The 17,720-nt window shown below is 56.3% G+C and overlaps 7 protein-coding genes across 7 annotated transcripts; 3 read left to right on the plus strand and 4 right to left on the minus strand.

Moving 5' to 3' along the window:
- Nucleotides 1-2,162: 2,162 nt before the first annotated feature.
- BDY17DRAFT_295585 (chaperonin 10-like protein) lies at nucleotides 2,163-3,693 on the minus strand. Its single transcript, XM_033733320.1, has 5 exons — nucleotides 3,469-3,693; nucleotides 3,156-3,398; nucleotides 2,843-3,095; nucleotides 2,606-2,787; nucleotides 2,163-2,538 (listed from the first exon to the last, which is right to left on the minus strand). The coding sequence occupies exons 1-5, from the start codon at nucleotides 3,566-3,568 to the stop codon at nucleotides 2,240-2,242; spliced, it is 1,077 nt and encodes a 358-aa protein (XP_033590979.1). The 5' UTR covers nucleotides 3,569-3,693; the 3' UTR covers nucleotides 2,163-2,239.
- Nucleotides 3,694-4,889: 1,196 nt separating this feature from the next.
- Nucleotides 4,890-5,894, plus strand: BDY17DRAFT_278988 (ser/Thr protein phosphatase family protein; the record flags this gene model as incomplete). The annotated part of the gene is made up of 1 exon (XM_033732022.1): nucleotides 4,890-5,894. The coding sequence occupies one exon, from the start codon at nucleotides 4,890-4,892 to the stop codon at nucleotides 5,892-5,894; it is 1,005 nt and encodes a 334-aa protein (XP_033590980.1).
- A 62-nt stretch (nucleotides 5,895-5,956) lies between these two features.
- BDY17DRAFT_295588 (uncharacterized protein) lies at nucleotides 5,957-7,056 on the minus strand. The gene has a single exon (XM_033733321.1). The coding sequence runs from the start codon at nucleotides 6,887-6,889 to the stop codon at nucleotides 6,029-6,031; it is 861 nt and encodes a 286-aa protein (XP_033590981.1). The 5' UTR covers nucleotides 6,890-7,056; the 3' UTR covers nucleotides 5,957-6,028.
- BDY17DRAFT_295589 (histone transcription regulator Hir1) lies at nucleotides 7,057-10,557 on the plus strand. Its single transcript, XM_033733322.1, has one exon. It carries the CDS (start codon nucleotides 7,215-7,217, stop codon nucleotides 10,413-10,415), a length of 3,201 nt encoding a protein of 1,066 aa, XP_033590982.1. The 5' UTR covers nucleotides 7,057-7,214; the 3' UTR covers nucleotides 10,416-10,557.
- On the minus strand, nucleotides 10,539-12,464 carry BDY17DRAFT_127905 (uncharacterized protein). The gene is made up of 3 exons (XM_033729381.1): nucleotides 12,269-12,464; nucleotides 11,927-12,209; nucleotides 10,539-11,872 (listed from the first exon to the last, which is right to left on the minus strand). The coding sequence occupies exons 1-3, from the start codon at nucleotides 12,311-12,313 to the stop codon at nucleotides 10,764-10,766; spliced, it is 1,437 nt and encodes a 478-aa protein (XP_033590983.1). The 5' UTR covers nucleotides 12,314-12,464; the 3' UTR covers nucleotides 10,539-10,763.
- A 477-nt stretch (nucleotides 12,465-12,941) lies between these two features.
- On the plus strand, nucleotides 12,942-14,164 carry BDY17DRAFT_295593 (HAD-like domain-containing protein). The gene is made up of 4 exons (XM_033733323.1): nucleotides 12,942-13,256; nucleotides 13,316-13,409; nucleotides 13,470-13,547; nucleotides 13,612-14,164. The coding sequence occupies exons 1-4, from the start codon at nucleotides 13,194-13,196 to the stop codon at nucleotides 14,106-14,108; spliced, it is 732 nt and encodes a 243-aa protein (XP_033590984.1). The 5' UTR covers nucleotides 12,942-13,193; the 3' UTR covers nucleotides 14,109-14,164.
- On the minus strand, nucleotides 14,154-16,558 carry BDY17DRAFT_127793 (putative cytosolic phospholipase A2). Its single transcript, XM_033729380.1, has 3 exons — nucleotides 16,282-16,558; nucleotides 15,903-16,216; nucleotides 14,154-15,848 (listed from the first exon to the last, which is right to left on the minus strand). Exons 1-3 carry the CDS (start codon nucleotides 16,293-16,295, stop codon nucleotides 14,200-14,202), a joined length of 1,977 nt encoding a protein of 658 aa, XP_033590985.1. The 5' UTR covers nucleotides 16,296-16,558; the 3' UTR covers nucleotides 14,154-14,199.
- Between the last annotated feature and the right edge of the window lie 1,162 nt (nucleotides 16,559-17,720).

The following is a 17,720-nucleotide window of genomic DNA, read 5'->3' on the forward strand; positions in this document are numbered from 1 at the left end:
GTCCATTGTGGACGGCATTGAGGGTGGCGGAGGGAAGATCAATCGCTTTGCCTACACTTTCACTATTGCGACCAAAAAGCCAGGACATTCATTCATCCAAGGCACGCAGCTGAACGTGGGTGAGCCGATTGTCGTCTCTTCCGAGAGCGGACAGTGGGCACTCGCCAATGGCTATATCGTTGCTGCAACCAAACACAACATCACTGTTGCAGTGGATCGAAGGCTGGGCAACGCCAGACAGCGGCAGGCTGACTTTGATCCTGAGCGGAACCAATCGTTCATCGGCATCATGAATGTTGGTGAGGATGGCGGCGTAAAGCCTCTCGACCAATCTCCTGCGCTATACCGCCTTGACAAGGACGAGTTCTCGAACGGACTGGCGCTGGTGCGAAACAATCTGGTCACGATGATGTCGTCTCACCCTATCCATACGAAGCTGCGCAACCAAGTCGTTCTGGATTCGAAGCCTACGTTTCTTCCTCCTCCTGCTTTGCCCACGCTGCCGCCGTCTCAACTTGGTCAGATGAATGAGGATCAACGAGCGGCCGTGTCGAAAGTGCTGAGCGCGGAAGATTACGCGCTGATTCTCGGAATGCCAGGGACAGGCAAGACCACGACGATCGCTCACATCATCAGAGCACTACTTGCCGAAGGGAAATCGATCCTGTTGGCCTCATTCACGCACACCGCGGTGGACAACATATTGCTGAAGATCCGCGACATCGCACCCCGTGACAGCATCCTCCGCATCGGTGTCCCAGCGAAGATCAACGCACAGGTGCAGGAGTTCTGCCAGCTCGCTGCCACGCCGCGCAAGACGATTGACGAGGTCGAGAAGGCGTATATGGGCTGCCGTATTGTGGCGAGTACTTGCATGGCGACAAATCACCCCATCTTCAACCGCCGAGCTTTCGATGTCTGCATTGTGGACGAAGCCAGTCAGATCACGCTGCCCACTTCCCTGGGTCCATTGCTGCGCGCTCGCAAATTCGTGCTCGTCGGCGATCACTATCAACTCCCTCCGCTCGTGCAGAATCGGCAGGCCCTCGAAGGCGGATTGGACGTCTCGCTCTTCCGACAACTGAGTGAGAAGCATTCCGAAGCGATGGCGACCTTGGGCAAGCAGTACCGCATGTGCGAGGACATTATGAGTCTGTCGAATGCTTTGATCTACAATGGATCGCTGCGATGCGGCAATGAGGAGATTGCAAACCGAACGTTGAAGGTGGGGAGTATGGAGGCACTCTCCGTCTTCCATACTGGCTCCAGTGCGTGCGCAGACCGGTCTGATTGTTGGGTCGAGGATCTGGCCCGCCCGACACGCAAAGTCGTGTTCGCCAGTACCGATTCTGCAGGCAAGGCTGCGCTCGAGACCCTCACAGTCGGCAAGAATATCACCAATCAACTCGAGGCTACGCTCGTCGCACAACTCGTCCTCGCGCTTCTGGCCCTCGGAGTACCGGAGTCTGACATCGGCGTCATTACTCTCTACCGATCCCAGCTGGCCCTGATCAGACAACTCTTCAAGAAAGCAGGCATCAGCCCCAACGTCGAGATCGACTCTGCCGATCGCTTCCAAGGACGTGACAAGGAGTGCATCATCCTGTCCATGGTGCGCTCGAATGAAAGTGGGACGGTCGGAGACTTGCTCAAGGACTGGAGACGCGTGAACGTCGCGCTCACCCGCGCAAGGTCGAAGCTCGTCGTCATGGGCAGCCGGCGGACGCTGCGGAACAATTCTCTCCTTGCCAGGTTCTTGGCTCTGGTCGATGAGCGAGGTTGGTCTATGGATCTGCCGAAAGACGCGGACACTTGCCATACGTTCAGTTTCAGCTCTCAGGCTGCGAGCGATCTTGTGGCTCAGAGTTCTGACAGTCCGGCTAAGACTCCCGCGAAGAAGAAGCCGCTCGCGGCCGTCGATCCCTCCCCGGAGCGGAGCGACACATCTCGAACTGCGCTGAAGGAGTCCCCAGATGCCAGCAACAGAAGCCTGAAGAGAAGCGGCTTGTCGAAACAACCGGGAAAAGTGATATCGGGTCGAAGTAGTCAATTTACTTCGCAAGCGAAAAGAGCACTGGAGCAGATGAGCTTTGACATATTCGAGGATCTCAATGCTGATGACTTTTAGTGCACGAGGAGTGCGAAGGCTTGGGGATGAACGTTATGATTGTTGTCACCTATTTACACTCCTGAGTTTGGAGACAAATACACTTGTCTTCTCCACAGCACTCCGTATCTTCTACTTCTTGTTGAAGTCAATAACGATACGGCCCACGATCTTGCCATCCTTCAATTGCTGAACCGCTTCTGGCCACTCAGACAGGCCGCGCACCTCGGCGACATTCTTGAGCAGACCTCGTCGCGCGTACTCGAGGCAAGAAGCGGTGTCTTGCATGGTGCCGACGAGCGTGCCGATGACGTGCAGGTGCTTGAAGATGAAGCGCGATGGCTCGGCGCCGATTTCGAGGAGGCCGGAGGGAGGCAGGGCGATGCACATGATCTTGGCGCCTATTCGGTTGGCGCAGTAGTCCATTGCCTCTATTGTTGCGGGTTAGAATTGGGTTGTGCATGTGATGCAAGATGTTGGTGGAGGGAGGAGGCTTACGTTTGTAGGCTTGATAAGCGGTCACGAGCACGCCGTGAACACCAATACCGTCTGCAATCTCCACCACCTTCGCCGCGACATCCTTCTCCTTTGTGAAGTCAACGAACGCCTCGGCGCCCATTTCCCTGCACATCTGCTCCTTTGAGCCGGCATCGACGACGATGGCGCGCATACCCATGGCCCTGAACCAATCATGTCAGTGTCACTCAAATATGCTTGTGATGTTGGACAACGTACTTGACAAGCTGCACACCCTGGATACCGACACCACCGCCGCCACCGGGGACCACAACCCAGTTGCCGGGCTTGAGGCCGGAATCGATGAGGGCGCGGTGAGTGGTGGATGCGGAGCACATGATCGGCCCGGCGACTTCGTCAGGCACGCCGTCGGGGATGCGGGAGGTGTAGATGGCGGGGGAGGTCACATATTGCTGGTATGTGCCCGTCGACATCAGGCCGGTGTAGATGGCACCAGCGCAGTAGTTCTCGCCTGATCCGGGGCCGGCACGTTAGCATCAAGAGGATTTGGAGGGGTTGTGGGAAGACTCACGGCCGTTCCAGCACTGCTCGCAGTTGTGGCAGACGTCTGCGATCGGCTTGATGCCCACGCGCTCGCCGAGCTTCCAGCCCTGTACTTTGGACCCGATCTTGACCACGACACCAGCGCCCTCGTGCCCGGCGCACTTTGTGCCGAAATGGGACATGGGCGGGAGGGCCCAGTCGTTCAACATGAAGTGCACATCGGACATACAGAGGCCGGTGGCATTGAGTCGGACAAGGAGCTCATCGTCCTCTGATTTTCGTGGATTAGCTAATGCTCATAGCCACGCGAGTCGCACTCTTCGCCCGCACGAACGACTCACTTGGCTCTGGCACATCGATCTCCTGGACCTCGAGGTGGAAGTCGGGGCCCTCGTTCACGACCACGCCGCCGATGCACTTCTTGGGGATTTCTTCGGCCATATTGGATTGCAATGGATGGAGACTTGCAAGAGATTGATGACGAGATGCAGGAGATCAAAGAATTGCTGACAGGTTACTTACGAAATGCTGCCGGGATCGGAAGGGCCACTGCCTTATATACCTGCCGTGCTGCTGGGCGCCTTGTTTGGCTGGTTATCCACAAAAACTCATCTGCGGCGCGCGGGGTCTCGAGATGTTAGCGCGGGGTCGCCGCAGGCCCAGCTCCGCACGCCCTGTCCCTGCTTCGTCTCACGCGGCTGTTGTAGCCGGCAGCGTCTGCCCTCGAGATGACTTGGTGGAAAACGAACGCTCCGTGGCCGGAGGACGTCTGAGACTGACAGCCGATGCCAAAGTACAAAAAGACGAGAACATGCTGCTAGAGATACATCTTCGTCCCATCAAGGTCACGGCCGACCTGCCCGAATGGGGAAGGAGTGGTATGGAGATGGTTGGTGCTGTGCTGCGGGGTCACGTGGATTCCGCGAGCTCTCCACCTCAGCGAGCGTTCGCCGAGAAATGAAAGGACAAGGTGCGGAACGCGTCCACGCTCCACACTCCACGCGCATCTGCAAGCCGCTTGGCAGTGCCGTGGCAGAGGATCATCCGCGGTTATCAGACCTGCTCTGTCGCACTCACCAGACGCCAATACCGACAACATGACACGAGCGTGTCTGGAGGGGGCGTTGTTGCCAAGGGACCACTGACTCGGTGTAGAAGTCTGGGCAGGTGGACCGCCAGCGATCAGAGAGCTGACCATCCAGCCACACGGCCTGGAAGGATAATCGAGTTGTGGCCCGCCGTCTGCGCATGCCAGACAACCAGAGAGCAGCAGTACTCGGTACAGGTGCCGATGCGCCACTCTGTCTTAATGAGGCCGCACACCAGAGCATACAGCTTAGGATCATTCAAAAGTGGCCCTTCGGTGGTGTTAATCATCGAGTTGAACTCGCGGCCACTCCTGCTACATAACGAGGTCCAATCAAAGCCTCACCGTTTCCATCGTCACTACCTCGACAGCCTGGCCAACCCGCGGTTGCCACTGTCCTCAGAGGACAACACAGAGCCAGAATGTCTTTCGCTCCCCGTCTCCTTTCCTCCGTTTTTCTCTTTCTTATTACTCCTTTCCCACTGAACACTGATACGCCCAACGACACTTTCACCAATCAACTCTCATTGCAGGACCCCGCCGAGATAGACGCTCGCATCATCTCACTTCACCGAACGCCCACCCTCGTTGTATCTTCGCCGGCACCTTCATCACCACCATCTCTGCAGGGATCTGCCGAATAAGACACCCTCTATCTCACACCTTCTATCAAAAATGGCGTCTCGAATCCAGACTCGATGTCTAGTCCTCTCCGACACACACGGCGAAGCGTTACACCACCGCAAAGTTCAAGAAAGCATCGATGTTGTCTTCCACTGCGGAGACTTGACCGAAGAGTCAAAGCTCGATGAATTTGAAACGACGATCCGCCTACTCCAAGGAATCGACGCCCCCCTGAAGCTCGTCATTCCCGGCAATCATGACTGGTCGCTGGACGATGCAATGTTCGAAAAGAAAATCGCTGAGATGAAGCCCTCACAGGAGGATCTCAAGTTGGTCGAGAAGGTGTATGGTCGTGTAGGGGAAGCGAAGCAGCTTTTCGCAAATGCGCGGGAAACTGGAGTTCACCTTTTGAGTGAGGGCATCCACCGTTTTGAGCTTACCAACGGCGCAGTTCTAACAGTATATGCTAGCCCGTTTACGCAGTCTGTAAACGACTGGGGATTCCAATACCACCCTGACGACGACCATGTATGGGCAATCGACGATACAGTTGACGTGGCCATCACACACAGCCCTCCGAAAGGCGTACTCGACTACATCTCGTCTCGCGAGCGAGCCGGAAGTGCCAGTCTATTCGCCGCCATTGCCCTTGCGAGACCACAAATGCACTGCTTCGGGCACATTCACGACTCCTGGGGAGCAAAGATGGTCGCGTGGCGTGACGAACCTGGAGACACTATCTCGCATTTCACCGCCATCGACAATGAGCAGTCGACGACGATCGAGAGTCTGTCAACTCTCCGGCCAACCAAATCCGACAACGCACGAGACATTGAAGAGAAGGGGTCCAGGCGAGACAGTCATGACGAGAAAGGCTATTGCGCTGCCAATCGAACCGCAACACGTGGCAAAGAAACACTCTTCATCAACGCCGCGATCGAGGGTGCTGAGGATTTTCAGCAGCACTGGCCGTGGCTCGCCAATCTCTCGCTGCCTGCAGCGCTGGACCGGACGTTTTCAAAAGAAACGCGATCGCACGAGGCGCCTGAGCACTAAACAAGGATACTGGACTGCATAACTGTTTTGGAGAGCCCGCAAATGGGATCGATGATGCAGAGTTTCATAGTTTCATAGGTATCGTCAAAAATGCAATGCGTCTGGTATTGCGGCGCATCCACACGGGGTGTGCTTCACCTCTTCACCTTCCGCTTCTTGAAGACGACTGGGGGATCCGGCCCAACATCCTCACTCTTGACAGCTGCAGTCGGCGCATCTACGTCTGGTATAGCTGATAATGCCTGGTCGTCCGCATCCTCTGTCTTCACCTCGCCGTCTTCCTCCTTCTTGACCTCTTCCACGCCCGGCCTGACTTTCGCGATGCCGCCCAGTAGAGCATCAAGGTCTCCATCATCGCCCTGTGTAGCTGCGCCTGGATACGTCTTCAATCTGCTGCCCCAAGCCTTCTTCCTTGCCGCTTGCTCTGCCTCTTCCTCCTCTTCCGCCTTACGCTTGTGCACGCCTTTGTTCAGCGGTATCGCGATTTTGATGTCACTTTTGTCATCTTGCTCCTCCTTCACAATATCGGCTGGACTCCTGTCCGGGCTCTGGTCCTGCTCGATGACTCTCTCGGAAACGGTTTGCCAGCTTCCGACCCCCTTCACTTCACGCTCCAGCTCCTCTGGCAGTTTCACGCCCAAGGCAGCGAGCTGTTCTGCGTGTCGTTTTCTGTCCTGCGCCGTATATGTAGTTGAGGCATTCGTCTTGGAACCTCCAATATCCTTCACTCCCAAGATCTTCGGCGCGGGTGATGTTGTCGGTTTCGTGCCGCTTCCTCCAACCAATCCGTTTAGCCGAGCAACTTCTGCTTTGGCCCGTTGCTGTTCCCGCTCCTCGCGATCCTTGTTCTTCGAAAGATCCCGAATCGAGCGCTGGATGTTATTCTGATGCCGGAGGCTGGCTTCGTGGTTCTTGCGCTCGAGCGCCGTGTCGCGCACATATTGGCTGCAGAATTTGCACCAGTAGGATGGTGTGGACTTCCAGTATTCCGACATCTATGAGGATGGGTTATCGCATTTTGTGAGGTGTCGAGAGAGAGGGAAGAGCAACATACGGTAGAAGAGGCATCATCTTCACATGCCATGTCGGACAAGCGTTTGCTGTGCACGGACCAGCTTCTCATGTCGCGCGTCTTCCCGCGTCGACGCCTGAAAGTGCGTGCATGCAGATGAACACCTCCCACCTTCCAACCCCATCTTCCCTTCCCTCCATCCGGAACATCCAATTCCCCGTGTCCTCCTTCGCCTCGGTCATCGATCCCATCCCCTTCCCACATCCTCCCACCGCTGCTCATCTAAAGGCAATGAGGACTAGAGCAAGATGCGCTTCACTAAACCGCTCTGGCTGAGCCATGGCGGAGAGAAGAAGGAACATGAAGTCTACAGCTGCCACGTGTCTCCAGACGGCACGCGTCTGGCGAGTGCAGGAGGAGACGGACAAGTACGCATCTGGTCCACCGAAGCCATCCTTAACGCCTCCAACCCCTCCTACACCAAGCCGAAGCAGTTGGCCAACCTCAGCTACCATTCCGGCACCGTGCTGTCCGTCCGCTTCAGCTCGAATGGGAAGTACGTCGCGTCCGGTGCAGACGACAAGATTGTGTGTGTATACCGCTTGGAGGAGGGCGCACCGACGGGATATGCGTTTGGGAGCAAAGAGGAACGTCCGGTGGAGAATTGGAGGATCTTTCGTCGACTGATTGGGCACGACAACGATGTTCAAGACCTGGGCTGGAGCTACGACAGTTCGATCTTGGTTTCCGTCGGTCTGGACAGCAAAGTCGTCGTCTGGTCGGGAAGTACCTTTGAGAAGCTCAAAACTCTCTCCCAGCACCAGAGCCATGTCAAGGGCATCACGTTCGATCCTGCCAACAAGTACTTTGCCACCGCTTCGGATGACCGGAGTATCAAAATCTACCGCTTCACCTCTCCTCCTCCTAACGCCACGGCACACGATCAAACGTCGAATTTCGTCTTGGAAAAGACCGTCACCGAGCCCTTCACTACTTCCCCCCTCACCACATACTTTCGCCGGCCAAGCTGGAGTCCGGAAGGCGCACACATCGCCGCTGCAAATGCGGTTAACGGACCTGTCAGCTCGGTGGCGGTCATCAGACGAGGCGACTGGGACAGCAGCATCCACCTCATCGGCCACGAAGGACCTGTTGAAGTGGTCGCCTTTTCGCCTCGTCTATTCTGCCGCGAGCCGCCACCTCCGATGACTGACTCCAAAGACTACGTTGCGCCCACTACCGTCACCATCGTTGCTTGTGCAGGACAGGATAGAACCCTGAGCATCTGGAACACGAGCCTGGCGCGACCGTACGTGACTACGGCTGAGCTGGCCGCGAAGAGCATCTCCGATCTTGCGTGGAGTCCTGATGGGGAGGTCGTCTACATCACTGCACTAGATGGAACTATCGCCGCCGTTGTCTTTGAGCGCGGAGAGCTGGGCTACCCAGCGCTTGTGGCTGACAACGAGAAGGCTCTTTCCAAGTTTGGAGCCGGCAGGAGAGTAGGCCTTGCAGAGAATGCAGATGCATTGCGACTGGAAGAGGGCAGTAAGGCGGGAGAGCTGAAGGGCGTGGAAGGCAGAATGGGGGAGTTGATGGGAGACGGTGTTGCCGCTGCGGCGTCTGGTGTCGACGGCGGGGACACCCATATGCAAGATGCGCCAACTACCAATGGTCTCACGAACGGCATCGCTGCCACATCCAAAGAAGCAACACCCGCGCCTGCTCCCAAAGACCCTCAGACCGAGAAGGCAGACAAGCTGAAGCAGCGCGTTACCATCACGAAGGAGGGAAAGAAGCGCATCGCTCCACTGCTGGTTTCGTCCTCAAACCAAGGGGAGATGAATCTGCCTCGGCCGCAACTGCAGGCTGCTCTTCGACAAAATGCCGTCAGCGATGAGCCTGCAAAAATTCTGGACCTGAGCAAGCCATACGACGGTCTACCCAAAGGAGGCCTGGCGAGTCTGCTGATCGGAAACAAACGAAAATACGCAGAAGTGGAAGGTGACGATGAGACGAAGAAAAACGAGAAACGGGTCCAAGCCGTGCAGCAACAAAGTGGTGCTACACCAGTCGTGCAGAACACCGGAGATGGACTTGTGCCGGCTTCTGGCCCCAAGACCGCGCCTGGAGAGCCCGAAAAGGTACCTGAGGTGCTCCGCCCGGCCGTGGTCAATCCCAGCCTTTCCGTCAGCCAGATCAGGCTGGCGGTGCCAATGGTCCGCAGTGTGATTGTCCGGCCACTGGACCCAACCAAGGCCACCGCCGAAAACGGAGAGCAGTCGATGCAGATTGACGGCGTCCAGCCGCAGTCGGATGCAGAAGGCTCGATTGTCTTCGAAGCGAGGAATGCCTCCGGACCTTCTAGGACAGGCCGGGCACAGGACCGCGAACCTACCCGCATAACGCTGTCAAGGAGAAACCAGGTTCTCTGGCAGGATTTCGTGCCCAAAGCTGCGCTCCTGGTGACCGGCAACCGCAACTTCTGGGCTGTTGGGTGCGAAGACGGATCGCTTCACATTTGGACAGCGGCGGGCAGAAGACTTCTGAATGCCTCAATCCTCGAAGCACAACCAGTCATACTTGATTGTAGGGGCTGGTGGTTGCTCGCCCTCACTGCTGTCGGTCAATGCTATGTCTGGAACATCAGGAGCATGTCCTCGCCTCACCCGCCTGTGAGCCTAGCGCCTGTGTTGGATGCGGCGTCGACGATGCATGGACAGCATTTGACGTCTGCTCCCAGTCTCATGTTTGCACGGTTGAACAGCCTCGGTAGAGTGGTGGTTGGGATGAGCAACGGCGATGGTTTCGTCTACAACAGGGACATGTTCGTCTGGCAACGATTGAGCGAGAGCTGGTGGGCGGTGGGAAGCCAGTACTGGAACACCATGGACACGTCTTCGTTGGCAGCATCAAGCATCAACCGGAATGGTGGCGCGAAGAATGACGGCGACGACGCTTTCCTCGACGAAATCAACCCCGAAAACGTCTCAGCAGGCATCATCCCACTGCTGGAGCGCAACACCACTGCGCAGAGCTTGCTTAAGGGGCGCGCCTACTTCTTGCAAAGGCTTGTCAAGCAGCTCCTCAGTGCGGAGGGCTTCGAGGGCTTCGAAACGAGCGTAAGCATCGCGCACTTGGAGAACCGCCTGGCTGCTGCTTTCACGCTCGGCGCCAAGGACGAGTTCAGAGTGTATCTGGTCATGTACGCCAAACGTATCGGTGCGGAGGGCTTGAGAGGCAAGGTAGAGGAGTTGCTCAAGAGTCTGATGGGCAGGATCTTTGAGGACGAGGACGAAGTCGCCGGCAGTGAGAGTGCGGGTGCGCAGTGGGGCGAGTCGGATGAGATCGTCGGATGGAAACGAGAGGATTTGTTGAGAGAAGCGGTGATGGTGCTTGGGAAGCATCGCGACTTGCAGAGGATTACGGTGCCTTATGCGAGGTTCCTGGGCGTCTTGAACGGGTCCGACGGGGAGCACGTGAGTGCGGGGATGATTGCAAAGGATTGAAGAGTTCTGCAGCCGCGTTATTTCTTTCGTTGAGCCAGCGTGGCGTTGGACAGGATCATTGCATTTGCCTGTGAGGATGTATTCTTCATGGGAATGCTGGGTACGTCGACTTTTTCAGTAAAGGCGCCTGAGGCGACTAAATACCAAGAATACCAGTGACTATATCAGTAGCACACATCCTCCACTCTCATGTAATTAAGTCTTGAACCTTCCCGAATGTCGTGCCCAGAACCCATAAAAATATTCCCCAGTCCGATTATTAATGTGCACGGTGTGTGCCCCAATCCAACCACGACTAATCTGCCGTGGAAGGACTGCGTGATAGTCCGCATTTGCTTCGAGCCCAACTCACCCGTCCAGGACCATGGAAGGCCCGTCATCCATCTCCTCCTCCCCCTCCCCCGTAGCATCGTACTTCGGCCCATCCACACACCACAAGATGAAGGGGCCGGAATACATCTCGTCATCCGTGTCGGCGACACTCCACCAGCGGCCCAGCATGATCTGACCCCCAGGCAGCACAACGCCTTCGTAAGCCCAGAGCGCCTCGGTGTCGATGGACCCCGTGTCCTCGTCGGCGAAGTACTTCATCATCGTCACGCGTTGCCAGCCGGGAATACCCTGTTGCGGAGGCAGCGGGTTCAGCCAGCCGGTAGCGAGGAACGACTCCGACGTGTCGATGCCTTCGCCATTGAAGCGGAAGCTGACGGCTTTGGTCGGGCTGGCGGGATCTTCGGACGATGATGCGGTGGAGCGCCTCTGGGCGCGGGTTTTGGCGTGGTTGGTGGGCTGTTTGAGCGATTGCAGGTGGCGTTCGAAGAGAGGGGGCCAGGGGAATGGCTGGTCGTCTTCCACTTCGTCCAGTCGCATGTCTTGGAAGGCGAAGGCGTCATCTTCTCCCGCGAAGCAGTCCTGGATCTGGTCGTCGCTTCCACCCTGACGGAGGGCCTTGACTTCTTTGAGGGAGAGATAGGCATAGCTTCCCTTCCAGTGACGTCCTAGTGGCTGTCGTTTCTGGGTCAGTTGCGTGCTCCACCAGCGCGGACGCTCGTCGTCGTCCAGCTGGGAGAAGGATTGGAAGAGGGTGGCTTCTGCCTCGCGAATCATGTGGTATTTCCAGAAGTTGACGTTGTGGAGGAGTAGATCCATATTGATGGTGCGGTCGTCGATGCCGGCAATGAGAGGGTATTTAAAGCCGCACGAGTAGACTGCGGACTGGGAGTCTGGGAAGCCGAAGTGGTGGTTCATGATGTGTGGCTCAAGGCTCAGGAGCATCGGGGCGCAAAGGATCTGAAGGGTATGCAGGAGGGGTTTGATGGACATTTGAGGACGGGTGCTCCGAAAGGGCTGGAAGACGCTTTGCAGAAAGTTGTTGGCGACGATGAACTTCAGGATGGTCTGGAGATTGAGGGACTCGTAGACCTGATCCTCTGCGCTGGGTTTGCTGGAGAACGACTCTGGACATGTCATCAGCAGGATTTCTTCATCATGTGCCAGAAGCTGCCACACACCGACGATGAGGTCTCGCAAGACTTCGAGACATTTATACTCCTCCAGCGTGCGACCTTGTTTGAAGAATGCACCGTGCTTCAGCACATTCTGCCTTTTCTGGTAGCTAGACTTGTACTGAGCATTCGAGCCTGACCAGCTTGGCTTTTCGAAGCGAGTGAGGAAGCGTCGGCGCCAGAAGGAGCAGTTGTCTGCGTCGATCGCATTGAGGGTGGATTGGCAGATGAGTCGGTAGCTGCAGAGGTCCTGGTCGTATTCGAGAAAGGAGGCAATGTGTTGATTCGTCTGTACAACAAGGTTAGCGTCGTGAGATGCAAAGCCGTGTTTTACGTTGCATCCATTACCTCGATGGGGAGCTGAGCGAACGGGTCTGAATTGAGACCGGCCATCGTTGCTCCCGGGAATTGCACTTTCTGCAGATAGTTTTATGTGTCGAAGGAATGATCCAAGGGAAGGTTTGTAGATGTTCCAGTGAGAGAAGTGAATCTTGAGGCTGGGGGACAATAGGGAGAATCACAATAGGTGTCTCATGTGAGATGCTAGATTGTCGGGACAATAGCAACTCCGAGCGGAGCCAAGAATACCATGGAGATTGTGACGGATTAGGATGAGATTGGAATGAAGAAGAAAGTGTTCCGGTCCTTGTCAGCCCATCAAGATGGTTGTGTGGTGGTGAAGAAGAGAGAAGCTTCCTACCTTTTGAAGTAGGTGACTGGCATGTGAGAATGAGAACTGCACACGCAAATGCAAATGCACACGTTGTCCGAGGTGAAGTTGGTGAATACAAGACTATGCTGCAGCGCTCTGATACACAGTCTATCAGCGTGACTGCCTACGATGTGTTTGGCTGCGAAGCGCATCTTGCGATATCTCGCCCGGCAGGTGAACTCGTGAGTTGCTGCGGCGGCGGTGGCGGTGCTGCCCGAACTATTCAGTGCCTTCATAGCAGCGTCGTAGACTCCATTCATACAGATCGTCGCAGTATCGTAGCCAGAGAAAGGTGGTGGCAGCGTGGAAGTTGTAGCAAGGCAAACGATGGAGGTGAAGTGAAGTGAACTTGAGAACACCTCAGGCGGCAAGTCCCAAAGCGGCAGTCCGTGCCGCTCGCCACGAGGTTGCTTTAAAAGGTTTTGGGACATTCGCCGACGCGGCTCTTGTCAACACGCCGCCCAACACGGCGCGAAAGAGTGGCGGTAGAAAAGCCAGTAGGTCTGCGTTTCGGCCCAGTCCATTTCTCCTGTCTTTCACCTCTCCACCCTCGCCGTCAATATGCCTCATCTTGAGAATGTCAACTTCTCCGCGCCACCCGAAGAACATGACTTTGCCGCACTGGTATGTCGTTCGCACAATTCTCCCTTTCCCTTTGAACCGTCCGTTGACTTTAATCGAAGCTCTTCGACCTGGACGGCACAATCATCGACTCTACCGATGCCATTGTGAAGTTCTGGCACCAGCTGGGGAAGGAGATTGGCGTAGATCCAAACTGTGAGTCGCCGAGCCCTCTTCACGATGCCGCCAATACATTCACTAAGCGCAGCGGTACAGACATCTTGCAAACATCACATGGCAGGCGCACTATCGAGGTGCTTGGGATCCACGCCCCGCAGCTGGCAAACTGGGATTGTGCGCAACCCCCCAACCTTTGAGCACCACGTACGGACCGACGAGCTAACCGTGACCGCACTAGATGTTTGTCATGCGGAGGGACAGATTCCCATCCAATACGGCCACGATGCTGTGGAAGTACCCGGCGCCAGGGCTCTCCTCGACAGACTGAACCAAGCTACCATCCCTTGGGCCATTGTAACCTCTGGAACCACACCGCTATTCTCCGGCTGGCTGAAGGTCCTTCAACTTGCTCGGCCAAAGACCCTCGTGAGCGCGGAGCATGTCGAAAAGGGCAAACCAGATCCCGCTTGCTACAAGCTTGGCGCGAAGCAGCTGGGTTTGGCAGATGTCGACCCCAGCCAGATTCTTGTTCTCGAGGACGCGCCTGCGGGAGTGAGGGCGGGCAAAGCGGCTGGGTATCGGGTTGTAGCGCTCGCGACTACTCATCGAATTGACCAATTATGGGAGGCTGGCGCGGACTGGGTTGTGCGGGATATGCGCAGTGTCACTGTTGCAAGCTGGGATGCGAAGGCTCAACGAGCCAGGATAGAATTCCGAGATGCGTTGTTGAAGTGAGCCAGGGATGTATATTAGAGTATGTCCCTCTTAGACTAGAGCAGAGTATAGATAGATTCCCACCTTGTTGGCCCCTATCGAAGCTCCCTGACTATCCCTCTCTTGCTATCCGAGCAGCCGTCTTTCGTTGCCACGCTTCATACAAGGCCGCTTTGATCGTCGCCTCTCCTTCCTCGAAATTCGCATGACATACCTTCACCAGCGTGTCAACTTGCTCCGGAGTCCAGACGAGATTGTAACTCCCTGAGAACTTTGCAGTGGACGGGTCAAAGTCGGCAACGGCTCGCTCGTTGGGCAACAAGGGCATATAGATCATCGTGCAACCGTGGGGATAGACTTCTGCGGGAGGCGTCGGGACAGTTCGGCCGTATGAATCGGTCACGGTCGCCGGCCTCTCCGATGTAGTGCCGTCGAAGACTTGTGCGTACATTCCTTTGAATCTGTCGGGATCCTTGGGATCACCTCCAGGCTTGGCATCTTTGTGTCTCCTCTGGAATTGCAGGCCACGGCGGCCTCCTATCTGATTCACACGCTCTGGGAAGGTATCCTTTTGAACGTCGCTTGAGGCGTCCATGTTGATGATGACGTCTGCGCCTCGCTTCGGATGCAGGAGGACGTAGGTTGGGCAGTTGTTATCCATGCCACTATCAATAAGGTGGATCCTCGGCGAGTTCTCGATCCCGGGAGGTCTTCTTGAGCCGGCGTCGACATGCGTATACTGGTACATGAAGTTATGTTCATTACACGCATGCAGCGGGTGATGGTTCTCAAACTCTTCTGTTCCCTGCTTACCCCAGATCTTGGTGACTGCATGGGCCATGGAATGAATCCAGTTGCCCAAGAAATTTGAAGGTAGGTTCCGACTGATTGTGGCGAGGTAGGAAGTGAGCGGGCCAGCAGGAGCACTTGTGCACAGGCCAAGGAGCAAAGCCAGAGATTGTTCCGGGAGCTGCGTGACTGATTTGCCCTCTTTGTAAGGTCGACCGAAGCCCCATGTCGGGACCCAGGCTTGGATTTCGTCGCAGCCGATCTCGTACGGCGTCATCTCGAACCACTGGAACCAGGCCACAGCCGCTCGAGCGTGATCGCCCTTTTCGTGATCGGCCTGGCGAAAAGGAGCCTCTTTATCATGCCAGTCTCTCCAGGGTCGCTCATGTCGGATCGCGGTCATAATGGGCAAAGGGTGAGCGCCGGTGTCGGTGTGCTCACGGGCACTGGAGTACCTCTGCCAGGAACGCTGATAGTCTGCCACTTCCTTCTTCGTAGATCCACCGGGGTCGTCCGCTGGATCGTGTTGAAAGAAGATCCAGCCTGTTGTGAAGACGGCGTAGAGGTCCATTGCCACTGTCTGCAAGCCATTTTTGCTCTTTCGTATGAGGGGTCCAAGAGTAACGTGAGCACCACCGGGCGAGCTCAGCAATGTCCTGACAGCATCTCCGGACAAAGGATGCCAGGGCGAAAGGCGGGTCTTGCAGTGCTCAATGACACTTGCGAAGTTCGCTTTGCCGAACGTGTAGGCAGCCGCCAAAGACCAACACGAGCCGGAGACCCCCGCGACATACGTGAGGCAGTCCCATAGACCCATTCGTTGCATGTGGTCGCAGTATGCGAGACATGCTATCATGGCCCGAAAGCCGCCGCCACTGCCTCCAAAAGAGAGCGTGGGAACATCATCAGGATGGACAGATGCTGGATCTACTCCAATATATCTGGCGAAGCTGTCTCGAGTGCGTGCGGTCCCTGTGCTGTTGATCAGGCTAGAGATGGCATCCGCGTGGAAGAGTAGCTACTTACGCTTCTCTAGAAAGGATTTTTCTTCGGAGCACAGATCCAGGCCACGTCGAACTTCCGACACTTTGTCGACCTCGGGGTACAAGGTTGAATCCTGGAGTTCACTTTTGACCTTTGATTTCAGGGCGGTCATGCCTCCAATGATCTTGATGTCTTGGGCTGCTTCCGGGAAAGAGGACTTGAACTGATTCTTGAACCGCCTTGTCAAGCCAGGCTTAGAATTTCCTTGCTCAGACGAGTCCAGTCCGTTGACATGGTCTTTGACGGGCACGGTGGGCTTATCACCCTGCCGCGGCATCTCTGCTCGACGTGGGTCGCTGCCAGCACATTAGTCAATCGCAATCGATGTCGCTGCATACTACGGGGAGGGCGAAGTACGAACGCTGCAGCCGACATAATGTCTCGGGCAAGGCTGTGGCCTGGGACGGTCTTGATATTTCCTCAACATCCACGTCCTCCGCCTGCACCTTCGAGACTGCAACAACTCTGTCGTACTCCCTCAGCAAGATAACAGCATGTCTGCATTGCATCCAACATCGCTTGATGGCCCATGTTGCAAGCATGAGGTTCAGCCTGGCGGCCTTGCCATCAGCCAATGAGAAACGCTGACGAGACACGCGTTATGAGCTGCGGCTCTGACGGCCTCAACCCAAGAACTTTGACATCGGCAATCATCGAATGACACAAAGAGGATGGTGGCTTGCCGTGCATTACCGAGACCTTTGACATCAAGGGTTGATTGGAGTAATCATAGAGCAGATGAAATACCAAGCTTCGCTACCTTGCCGGTGAGCCTTTAGGACACGGGACGACATAGTCAGGATGAACGGGAGCAGATTGGAGCCCGAAGGTTCATTGCGACGTTGAGCCAGTGACGTGCGGCGTGTAGGGTACAGTACGTACAGGGGTGCAGTGTTGTGAGATGTGCCGTTTCAGGTGCGAGCGCGTGGTGTGTTGTCAAATCAAGACACCCGTCCAGCGAAAGCGTGCAGGGGGAGATGAAGGGACGCCCCTTTCTGGCCGGGCTATTCCTGGAGTCGCACAGGTTACACAAGAACGCCGCTCATCTCAGCACCCTTTCTTGAAGAGCCGGAGGGCAAGCGAAGAGACAAGAGAAATGTTGGCGGGTGAAAGCTGGTTGGCGCACCGTTTGATTAACGCGGGCGCGGAACGGTCGGAAGCAACGCGCCGTTGGTGAAATTATTGGGGGGATTTGCAGGTCAGGGCGGGGGAGGAGAGGTGGAGTGCGAGGAAGGGCGGAGTCGAGGAACAGGCATAGCGCGCGACGCGTTCGGCAACCTGGCGACTTGCAACGGGGGAGTGAATTGACTGGATCTGACCGATGGGCTTCTACAGCTGGCCGCCGGGGCCTCTCGGCGGAACCAGCTCCAAGCGAAAACCTCCTTTTTGGAGAAGTGATGAGCGAGGCGTCGAATCTGGGGCTTGGGGGGCGCACGGGTTAGCGTCGCGCTTGCTGTCAACGAATCAACCCGACACCCACTCCCATCGTCAGGACGGGCTTTCGACCATCACGCTCACGTCGAGAACGGGCAGAGTGGGAGTCCCTCTCCACCCATATGTATGAGGCATTTCGGTGTCCCTTGTGATGCACATCAGCTCGGCAAGCGGCATTTTATTTTTAGACGCCACTCGCTCGACACGACTCGGGTGGGGGAAAGCGCGCTACGGCTGTCCAATGACGATGCCGTGCGAAGCGGGCTGAAGCGGGCTGAAGCGGGCGCGGCACGAGGAAGCGTGGGCCGGTGCGGGCATACCTGAGCACTTACGGCGTTGTTTCGATCCCGCGGCGTCAGACTTGGC

This window comes from Neohortaea acidophila (assembly GCF_010093505.1).
Source record: "Neohortaea acidophila strain CBS 113389 unplaced genomic scaffold BDY17scaffold_4, whole genome shotgun sequence".
In the NCBI taxonomy this organism is placed as follows: domain Eukaryota; kingdom Fungi; phylum Ascomycota; class Dothideomycetes; order Mycosphaerellales; family Teratosphaeriaceae; genus Neohortaea; species Neohortaea acidophila.

What these genes read in the sequence shown, in the direction of transcription:
- BDY17DRAFT_295585 (XM_033733320.1), bottom strand. Translation starts at nt 3,568, where the DNA reads ATGGCCGAAGAAATCCCCAAGAAGTGCATCGGCGGCGTGGTCGTGAAC. An exon ending in GATCGATGTGCCAGAGCCAA is followed by an intron (nt 3,399 to 3,468) that starts GTGAGTCGTTCG and finishes CACGAAAATCAG; the next exon opens with AGGACGATGAGCTCCTTGTC. An exon ending in CAGGGTGTGCAGCTTGTCAA is followed by an intron (nt 2,788 to 2,842) that starts GTACGTTGTCCA and finishes TGATTGGTTCAG; the next exon opens with GGCCATGGGTATGCGCGCCA.
- BDY17DRAFT_295588 (XM_033733321.1), bottom strand. Translation starts at nt 6,889, where the DNA reads ATGTCGGAATACTGGAAGTCCACACCATCCTACTGGTGCAAATTCTGC.
- BDY17DRAFT_295589 (XM_033733322.1), top strand. Translation starts at nt 7,215, where the DNA reads ATGCGCTTCACTAAACCGCTCTGGCTGAGCCATGGCGGAGAGAAGAAG.
- BDY17DRAFT_127905 (XM_033729381.1), bottom strand. Translation starts at nt 12,313, where the DNA reads ATGGCCGGTCTCAATTCAGACCCGTTCGCTCAGCTCCCCATCGAG. An exon ending in TCGCTCAGCTCCCCATCGAG is followed by an intron (nt 12,210 to 12,268) that starts GTAATGGATGCA and finishes CTTGTTGTACAG; the next exon opens with ACGAATCAACACATTGCCTC. An exon ending in CTTGCGAGACCTCATCGTCG is followed by an intron (nt 11,873 to 11,926) that starts GTGTGTGGCAGC and finishes TGACATGTCCAG; the next exon opens with AGTCGTTCTCCAGCAAACCC.
- BDY17DRAFT_295593 (XM_033733323.1), top strand. Translation starts at nt 13,194, where the DNA reads ATGCCTCATCTTGAGAATGTCAACTTCTCCGCGCCACCCGAAGAACAT. An exon ending in GATTGGCGTAGATCCAAACT is followed by an intron (nt 13,410 to 13,469) that starts GTGAGTCGCCGA and finishes GCAGCGGTACAG; the next exon opens with ACATCTTGCAAACATCACAT. An exon ending in GCAGCTGGCAAACTGGGATT is followed by an intron (nt 13,548 to 13,611) that starts GTGCGCAACCCC and finishes TGACCGCACTAG; the next exon opens with ATGTTTGTCATGCGGAGGGA.
- BDY17DRAFT_127793 (XM_033729380.1), bottom strand. An exon ending in AAAATCCTTTCTAGAGAAGC is followed by an intron (nt 15,849 to 15,902) that starts GTAAGTAGCTAC and finishes TCAACAGCACAG; the next exon opens with GGACCGCACGCACTCGAGAC.